Source organism: Salvelinus fontinalis, chromosome 30 (genome assembly GCF_029448725.1).
Source record: "Salvelinus fontinalis isolate EN_2023a chromosome 30, ASM2944872v1, whole genome shotgun sequence".
NCBI classification, from domain to species: Eukaryota; Metazoa; Chordata; class Actinopteri; order Salmoniformes; family Salmonidae; genus Salvelinus; species Salvelinus fontinalis.
This window is the reverse complement of record NC_074694.1, coordinates 41,956,487-41,966,361: the sequence shown is the minus strand read 5'-3', so window position 1 is coordinate 41,966,361 and position 9,875 is coordinate 41,956,487. Positions and strand designations below refer to the sequence as shown.

At 44.6% G+C, this 9,875-nt stretch overlaps 1 protein-coding gene across 6 annotated transcripts in view; it reads right to left on the bottom strand.

Moving 5' to 3' along the window:
* Positions 1-647: 647 nt before the first annotated feature.
* The window catches only part of LOC129829251 (nuclear distribution protein nudE-like 1-B), a 31,302-nt gene continuing 22,074 nt past the window's right edge, over positions 648-9,875 (bottom strand). For 3 of the 6 annotated variants that reach the window (XM_055890948.1, XM_055890946.1, XM_055890947.1), the window contains exons 7-9: positions 5,892-5,980; positions 5,594-5,748; positions 648-3,956 (exon numbers count right to left, since the gene is read on the bottom strand). In XM_055890948.1, the coding sequence (XP_055746923.1) occupies positions 3,863-3,956; positions 5,594-5,748; positions 5,892-5,980 (338 nt within the window). In that variant the 3' untranslated portion in view covers positions 648-3,862. Of the gene's footprint in view, positions 3,957-5,047; positions 5,245-5,593; positions 5,749-5,891; positions 5,981-9,875 lie in introns of those variants that run through there. The other 3 variants (XM_055890951.1, XM_055890949.1, XM_055890950.1) reach the window with 3 other exon arrangements.

Sequence of the window (9,875 nt, the reverse complement as noted above, 5' to 3'; positions counted from 1 at the left end):
CATTAGCCCTTTTTGCACTAACCTTTTTTGACTCATCACATACGCTGCTGCTACTGTTTATTATCTGTCACTTTATTTCTAGTTATATGTACACCTGCATTTTGACTCAGTACTGGTACCCCTTGTATAGCCAAGTTATTGTTTCTCATTGTGTATCTATTATCAAATGTTTTGCTTTTCTATTAATTTCTCTATTTTTGGGAAGGAGCTGTAAGTAACCATTTCACTGTTAGTCTACACCTGTTGTGACAAATACAACTTGATATCATACTAATTCGATTTTCGTTTACTATGTTACGTCTACCCCCGAGTCCGGGTTGTTCAGGCAGAGCTGCCCTCAAAACTAGGGCCAAATTATATCCAAACTGCACTAGACGGCCAACAGCGCGGGTATTAAACATAATTAAAAAGGCACATTTTCGGCTGTCTAGCGCAGATGCCCTATAGCGTGGATCGGATTCAAACCTGGCCTAGGTCAAAGGAAAACTCCAATATACAATCTGTATTTAGCTCGTCGTATGATGCTAGGGATGACATTTTTGTTATTTGGATTGTGGACTCCCTGAAGTTAGCTTTATATATTTTTATTTTCTCAACATTTGAAGACAACTGATCCCACATCATGACATATAACGAATAGACTGATGTATAATCAAAATGTTTATTTGAACCCATCATCCCATAAAAAGATCTGAAATAAATTAACAAAACTATGTACATTAAAACAAACATACAAACAGGAAATATTGCAATTGAATAAAACTGATCAAATAAATGTGAAAATACGAGGAAAATATTTGCACAGGATGAAGTGCTACTTACTTAAAATATAGGTTGCCAACACATACAGTGCATTAGGAAAGTATTCAGACCCCTTGACTTTTTCCAAATTGTTACATTAGTCTATTCTAAAATTGATTTAAAAAAAAATGTAAGTCCTCAAAGCTACACACAATATCCCATAATGACAAAGCGAAAACAGGTTTTTAGATTTTTTTTCTCAAAAGTATATAAAAAAAAATATTCAGACCCTTTGCTATGAGACTCAATTGAGCTCAGGTGCATCCTGTTTCTATTGATCATCCTTGAGATGTTTCTACAACTTGATTGGAGTCCACCTGTGGTAAATTCAATTGATTGAACATGATTTGGAAAGGCACAGACCTGTCTATATCAAGATCCCACAGTTGACAGTGCATGTCAGAGCAAAAACCAAGCCATGAGGTCGAAGGAATTTTCCGTAGAGCTCCGAGACAGGATTGTGTCGAGGCACAGATCTGGGGAAAGATAACAAAAAATGTCTGCAGCATTGAAGGTCCCCATGAACACAGTGGCCATCACTCTTAAATGGAAGAAGTTTGGAACCACCGAGACTTCCTAGGGCCTTGATCAGGGAGGTGACCAAGAACCTGATGGTCACTGTGACAGAGCTCCAGAGTTCCTATGTGGAGATGGTTGTCCTTCTGGAAGGTTCTCCCATCTCTGCAGCACTCCACGCATCAGGCCTTTATGGTAGAGTGGCCAGACAGAAGACACTCCTCAGTAAAAGGCACATGACAGCCCACTTGGTTTGCCAAAAGGCACCTAAAGGACTCTCAGACCATGATAAACAAGATTGTCTGGTCTGATGAAACCAAGATTGAACTCTTTGGCCTGAATGCCAAGCGTCATGTTTGGAGGAAACCTTGCACCATCCCTACGGTGAAGCATGTTGGTGGCAGCATCATGCTGTGAGGTTGTTTTTCAGCGGCAGGGACTGGGAGACTACTCAGGATCGAGGTAAAGATGAACGGAGTACAGAGAGATCCTTGATGAAAACCTGCTCCAGAGCACTCAGACTGGGGAGAAGGTTCACCTTCCAACAGGACAACCCTAAGCACCTAGCCAAGACATCACAGGAGTGACTTTGGGACAAGTCTCTGAATGTCCTTGAGTGGCCTAGCCAGAGCCCGGACTTGAACCTGATCTAACATCTCTGGAGAAACCTGAAAGTAACTGGGCAGCGACGTTCCCCATCCAACCTGACAGAGCTTGAGGATCTTGCAGAGAATGGGAGAAACTCCCCAAATACAGGTGTGCCAAGGTTGTAGCGTCATACCAAAGAAGACTCAAGGCTGTAATCGCTGCCAAAGGTGCTTTAACAAAGTACTGAATAAAGAGTCTGAATACTTGTGCAAATGTGATATTTCATTTTTTTTTTTTACTCTAAAAACCTGTTTTTCCTTAGTCACTATGGTGTATTGATAAGGGAAAAAAACTATTGAATCCCTTTTAGATTAAGGCTGTAACGTAACAAAATGTGGAAAATGTCAAGGGGTCTGAATACTTTGAATGCACTGTATAACCTTTTTTTCTTCTTCAATAACATAACACTGAAAATTAAGAAAAACTTTAAGTTAAAATCCCAAAACTGTCAAAAGTGGTCTAAAACACCATGACAGCACCACTCAAGTGGACATGTTTAAATATGTGATCAATATGACCAATACTGTGCACGTTGTCATATGGTTAAACAGAGCAGGAAGCCCAGAATACTCACCACAACGAGACAAGGAGGATTTCCTTCATCATCCCTTTAGATTAGAACATGTTTAAGCCAACACGTTTACGGTTTCCATTCAATTTTAACACGGACACACAAATAAAACAAAACTGTAAAATATTAGATTCTTCAAATGGTTACTGGAATTAAACTCAAGGTCAGAAAGGCAGATGAGGTTGCCGTAGGATATTTAAACCACCATCAATTATTGATGGGCAATATGTCAGCTTGTTAGGAGCAGGTCCATGTGGTGAAGGATCATTCCAGGCTATTAAACACATCTACACCCCTGTGCCAGCTGCCAAGTCATTAACCGTAGTTTTCCATTCATAAATGGAAAATAACAGATGGAAAGTTGCAGGAGATAGGGTCTCTCCACAGCCTGAGGCAAAGCTGCTAGATACAGTAATACAGACATGTGCATCTTATTTCTTCTGACTCTGGCTAATCTATAGTCTCTCAACTGGTACAGTATCTCTTGCCACGCACTAACAAATCGCAACGGTTAAATAAAACATACAGAGTGTACAAAACATTATGAACACCCGCTCCTTCCATGACATGGACTGACCAGGTGAATTCAGGTGAAAGCTATGATCCCTTATTGATGTCACTTGTTAAATCCACTTCAAATCAGTGTAGATGAAGGGGAGGAGAAGGGTTAAATACGTTTTTTTTAAGCCTTGAGACAAGTGACACATTGGTTGTGTATGTGTGCCATTCAGAGGGTGAATGGGAAGACAAAAGATTTAAGTGCCTTTGAATGGGGTATGGTAGTAGGTGCCAGTCGCACCGGTTTGTGTCAAGAACTGCAACCCTGCCGGGTTTTTCATGCTCAACAGTTTCCAATGTATATCAAGAATGATCCACCACCCAAAGGACATCCAGCCAACTTGACAACTCTGGGAAGCATTGGAGTCAACATGGGCCAGTATCCCTGTGGAATGCTTTCGAAACCTTGTAGAGTCCATGCCCAGATTAATTGTGGCTGTTCTGAGGGCAAAAGGGAAGGGGTAAAACTGAACATTAGGAAGTGTTCTTAATGTTTTGTACACTCAATGTATATTTGAATCCCTCACCGTTTCCTCTACAATAGCCCCACAAGCACTAAAGGGTCAGAATGACACAAAGACAGCCTGTTAATATGTAGTGACTGCAAAGAGGGGCCAGTATTACAGTATGTGAAAAGTGTTTAATCGTGCCGGCCATTTTTATGTCCTCTGTTTTCTGTTTTAAGACATATTCTTGTCCATTGGCAGAAGGGAGGAGGAAGGTGTTGGGGGGGCGGGGGGGGCTTGGCAGTGGTACTGTCTGTCACCATCACACAATGAGAGGCAGTAGGTCAGGGGGGGAGGGAGAGGGGGGTGCTGTGATGGCTGTCAGTGTGCCAGGGTCCAGGCCATTCACCGCCCTGCTGTAAACACAAACACAACATGGGTTAGTCTGGTCTACTGACGGTTAGGCAACATCTCACTTATTGATACTTACAAAATGAACCTTGCTGGATTCATACTATGCGGTGGTAAAACAGGTATATTAGCATAGCAAACATAAAATCTGCCTAGCCTAATACCTAGGTATTGCCAGTCAAATGTAAAACCATACACATGCTCCCTCCCCTCTCTTTTAATACCTAGTGGAGTTTGTTCAACCTAGTTTTGACCATATAAAAAAAGTAAATTCCAGAGTCGGCATGGGTTCGAATCCAGCCCACTGCCCTTTGGCTCCCCCATCTTTCCACTGAAATCTCTCTACAATAGAGCTAAAAAAAATGACGAAAGGAGTGGGCGAAAGAAGTGGGACTGCCCCACTCCTTAAAAAAATTGCTTTAAAAAAAAGTTTATTCTAAAAAGGTGTGTTGTGTATTAATGTACTCCACTTCAAACTCCCGTGTCTGGAATCCTATTCCTTATCTATTTAGCTAGCTAGTACTCTGAATAGTATGGCACAGTGACAGTGTGCTCTTTAGCAAAGAGCTATATTTTATAGCTTCTCTACTCCTCCCTGCGGTGAAACCCAAACCCTGTCCTTGTGAGCATGTCCTGCTCAACATGCTCAGTCAAGCTCATATCCATAGTTCCTCACACAGTAGAAACAACACCATGGCACTACAACCTCTACACACAGTCACACCACCTCTACAGGGGACATAGTATTCATACCTTGAAAGACAACATCAATAAGGAAAAACAGAAGGACAGCACCGGCTACATAAGAACAGGAAAAGGTTACTTTTAACTTTAGAATCAGCTGCAAAAATGTATTGTTCACATGCAGTAGTTTGTAGTTAATTGACAACAATTGAGCACAAAATTCAAAAAGTGTACCACAACCAACTTTCCATTGCACTACAGTACATGCTTTCTCCTACACACCACAAAACTGAGAATCAATATCCCCCCGAAATGATTATTGATCCAAAGAAGACACTACCATGAAAGCTACCAACACACCAGCAGATATACAGATATATTAAATGGGAAGGAGATACATCTACTGTATATCAGCCGTGTTAGGAAGCAGAGAAATGCACCGCCACCCAGAGCAGTTATCTAACCCCACAGTGAGTGAGTCTACCCCAGCGCTACAAGAGAAAAGTAGGGAGGCTTGTTAATCAAACAGCATGCAGGTGACCCACACTCATCATGAGAGGAGGAAGATCATTACCCAGAATTAATGCAGGGAATATGACCCTCTCTCTCCTGCTGGGGAAAAACACATGGATCTGAGAGACCTTGTCAACCTCCATAACTCCTCCAACGTCAACACATTTCAAATACACATTTCTACTGTCAAGTGGATCAACATCAACATGAAGAAATCTAACTGTAAAACCAGAGGGGTCTTAACACAGCAAACAATAAATCGAGAAAATGACTAATGCATTAGGCTTATAACCAAAACAAAGATTTGACATCTACGAAATGTTGTCCTTTACAAAGTGGCTTTCTCGGAAAACCATATCTTCAATCTCCTGTACCTCACAAATGAGCAATGTGTGTGTGTGTGAGAGAGTCACAGAGAGTGTAGTTGAATCTGGCTTCGACTTACGTTTTGTCGTAGTATGACGATGTCGTGTGGAGTGTATGGGAGAACTTGGCTGTGTTGCCGTTGATCACATTTCCGTTTTCCGTGATGGCATAAGAGTTCCTGGCTTTCTGGTCCTTGGCAAAGTTCCTGCAGGCTGTCAGCTTAGACTCCAGAGCCTGAGATGGACGTAGAGAATGCAAAAAGATATAGGCCTTCCACTATTAGCAAGAGGTCGATATATGGTATAAGACACAGTCTTAGTGTACCAGAGTATACAGTAAATAGCGAATGTGTGCAAATAGAAAGATGTATGTCTCACCCCCACTTTCCGTAGCAAGTCACTGACGATGTTGAGGGCTGATATTCTAGCAGAGGGAGTCAGCGAGTTACCAAGGACATTGGACAACTCTGGAAAATGAATAGAATATATAAATCAAAATCCCATTTTATTAGTCACATGCTTTGTAAACAACAGGTGTAGACTAACAGTGAAATGCTTACTTACGGACCTTTCCCAACAATGCAGAGAGAAAGAAAATAGCAAAATAATAGAAAAGTGGAACACGTAATAAAAAATACACAATGACTAACGATAACTTGGCTATATGGGTACCAGTAGCAAGTCGTTGTGCAGGGGTACAAGGTAATTGAGGTAGATATGTAGTACCAGTCAAAAGTTTGGACACCTACTCATTCAAGGGTTTTTCTTTCTTTTAATATTTTCTACATTGTAGACTTATAGTGAAGACATCAAAACTATGAAATAACACATATGGAATCATGTAGTAACCCAAAAAAGTGTGAAACAAATCAAAATATATTTTATATTTGAGATTCTTCAAAGTAGCCACCCTTTGCCTTGATGACAGATTTGCACACTTGGCATTCTCACAACCAGCTTCATGAGGTAGTCACCTGGAATTAATTTCAATCAACAGGTGTGCCTTAAATGTTAATTTGTGGAATTTCTTTCCTTCTTAATGCGTTTGAGCCAAACGCACGGTCTGATGAGTCCAAATTTAAGATTTTTGTTTCCAACCGCCGTGTCTTTGTGAGACGCAGAGTAGGTGAAAGGAAGATCTCTGCATGTGTGGTTCCCACCGTGAAGCATGGAGGTGGTGTGATGGTGCTTTCTGGTGACACTGTCAAAGATTTATTTAAAATTCAAGGCACACTTAACCAACATGGCTACCACAGCATTCTGCAACGATAAGCCATCCCATCTGGTTTGCGCTTAGTGGGACTATCATTTGTTTTCAACAGGACAATGACCCAACACACATCCAGGCTGTGTAAGGGCTATTTGACCAAGAAGGAGAGTGACGGAGTGCTGCATCAGATGACCTGGACTCCACAACCACCTGACCTCAACCCAATTGAGATGGTTTGGGATGAGTTGGCCCGCAGAGTGAAGGTAAAGCAGCAAATAACTACATAGCATATGTGGGAACTCCTTCAAAACTTCCAGATGAAGCTGGTTGAGAGAATGCCAAGAGTGTGCAAAGATGTCATCAAGGCAAAGGATGGCTACTTTGAAGAATCTAAAATCTAAAATATATTTTGATTTGTTTAACACTTTTTTGGTTACTTCCATGTGTTATTTCATAGTTTTGATGTCTTCACTATTATTCTACAATATAGAAAATTGTAAAAATCAAGAAAAACCCTTGAATGAGTAGGTGTGTCCAAACTTTTGACTGGTACTGTACATATACACTACCATTCAAAAGTTTGGGGTCACTTAGAAATGTCCTTGTTTTTGAAAGAAAAGCACATTTTTTGTCCATTAAAATAACATCAAATTGGTCAGAAATACAGTGTAGACATTGTTAATGTTGCAAATGACTATTGTTGCTGGAAACGGCTGATTTTTAATGGAATATCTACATAGGGGTACATAGACCCATTATCAGCAACCATCACTCCTGTATTCCAATGGCACGCTGTGTTAGCTAATCGAAGTGCATCATTTTAAAAGGCTAATTGAGCATTAGAAAACCCTTTTGCAATTATGTTAGCACAGCTGAAAACTGTTGTCCTGATTAAAGAAGCAACAAAACTGGCCTTCTTTAGACTAGTTGAGTATCTGGAACATCAGCATGTCACGATCGCGTTGACATGAACGAGAGGACCAAGGCGCAACATGATTTGAATACATCTTCTTTTAATAACAACGACGAAGATGAACACGACACACTTATACAACACTAACGAAAACAACAAACGATCGTGAAAACTTCAAACGTAAGTGCACACACAAACTACTTACGTCGAACTATACATATACACAAACAATGACCCACAAACAGCTAAAGCCTATGGCAGCCTTAAATATGGCTCCCAATTAGAGACAACCGAAATCAGCTGTCTCTAATTGAGAACCCATTCCGGCCACCATAGACTTTCCTAGAACTACACCCAACATAGACACAGCTACACACATACACTCAACACAAAACCATAAACTACAACAAACACCCCCTCTACCATATAATACCCCAAAATACACACATACCCCATGTCACACCCTGACCTAACTAAAATAATAAATAAAACAAATAATACTAAGGCCAGGGCGTGACATAACCCCCCCCTTAAGGTGCGAACTCCGGACGCACCAGCACATAGTCTAGGGGAGGGTCTGGGTGGGCTTCCTTCCACGGCGGCGGCTCCGGCACTGGACGTGGTCCCCACCCCACCATAGTCATAAGGGGCAGCACCGGGATAAGGGGCAGCACCGGGATAAGGGGCAGCACCGGGATAAGGGGCAGCACCAGGATAAGGGGCAGCACCAGGATAAGGGGCAGCACCAGGATAAGGGGCAACACCAGGATAATGGGCAGATCCTGGCTGGATGACGGCTCCGGCGGATCCTGGTTGGACGGCTCATGGCTGGCTGACAGATCCGGCTTCTCATGGCTGGCAGACGGATCTGGACGCTCATGGCTGGCTGACGGCTCTGGCAGATCCTGTCTGGTTGGCGGCTCTGGCAGATCCTGTCTGGTTGGCGGCTCTGGCAGATCCTGTCTGGTTGGCGGCTCTGGCAGATCCTGTCTGGTTGGCGGCTCTGGCAGATCCTGTCTGGTTGGCGGCTCTGGCAGATCCTGTCTGGTTGGCGGCTCTGGCAGATCCTGTCTGTTTGGCGGCTCTGGCAGTTCCTGACTGACGAATGGCTCTAGCGGCTCCTGACTGACTAATGGCTCTGACGGCTCGGGACAGACGGGCGGCTCTAATGGCTCTGGACAGACGGATGGCTCAGACGGCATTGGGCAGACGGATGGCTCAGATGGCGCTGGGGAGACGGATGGCTCAGACGGCGCTGGGGAGACGGATGGCTCAGACGGCGCTGGGGAGACGGATGGCTCAGACGGCGCTGGGGAGACGGATGGCTCAGACGGCGCTGGGGAGACGGATGGCTCAGACGGCGCTGGGGAGACGGATGGCTCTGGCCGGATGAGGCGCACTGTAGGCCTGGTGCGTGGTGCCGGAACTGGAGGCACCGGGCTAAAGGCACGCACTTTCAGGCTAGTGCGGGGAGAAGGAACAGGGCATACTGGACCCTGGGGACGCACATTAGGCCTAGTGCGTGGGGCCGGAACTGGTGGTACCGGACTGGGGACACGCATCTCAGGGCTAGTGCGGGGAGCAGCAACAGGATGCACAGGACTCTGGAGACGCACAGGAGGCTTAGTGCGTGGCGCCGGAAATACCGGACCGTGCAGGCGTACTGGTTCCCTTGAAAACCGAGCCTGCCCAACCTTACCTGGTTGAATGCTCCCCGTCGCCCGACCAGTGCGGGAAGGTGGAATAACCCGCACCGGGCTATGTAGGCGAACCGGGGACACCATGCGTAAGGCTGGTGCCATGTATACCGTCCCGAGGAGACGCACTGGAGACCAGACGCGTTGAGCCGGTATCATGGCACCTGGCTCAATGCCCAATCTAGCCCTACCAGTGCGGGAAGGTGGAATAACCCGCACCGGGCTATGAACACGTACAGGAGACACCGTGCGCTCTACTGCGTAACACGGTGTCCGCCCGTACTCCCGCTCTCCACGGTTAGCCTGGGAAGTGGGCGCAGGTCTCCTACCTGCCCTCGGCCCACTACCTCTTAGCCCCCCCCCCCCCCCCCAAGAAATTTTTGGGTAGTACTCGCGGGTCTCCAGCCTTGTCTCCGTGCTGCCTCCTCATATCGCCTCCTCTCGGCTTTCGCTGCCTCCAGCTCTTCACGAGGGAGGCGATATTCTCCCGGTTGCGCCCAAGGTCCGTTACCATCTAAAATCTCCTCCCATGTCCATGAATC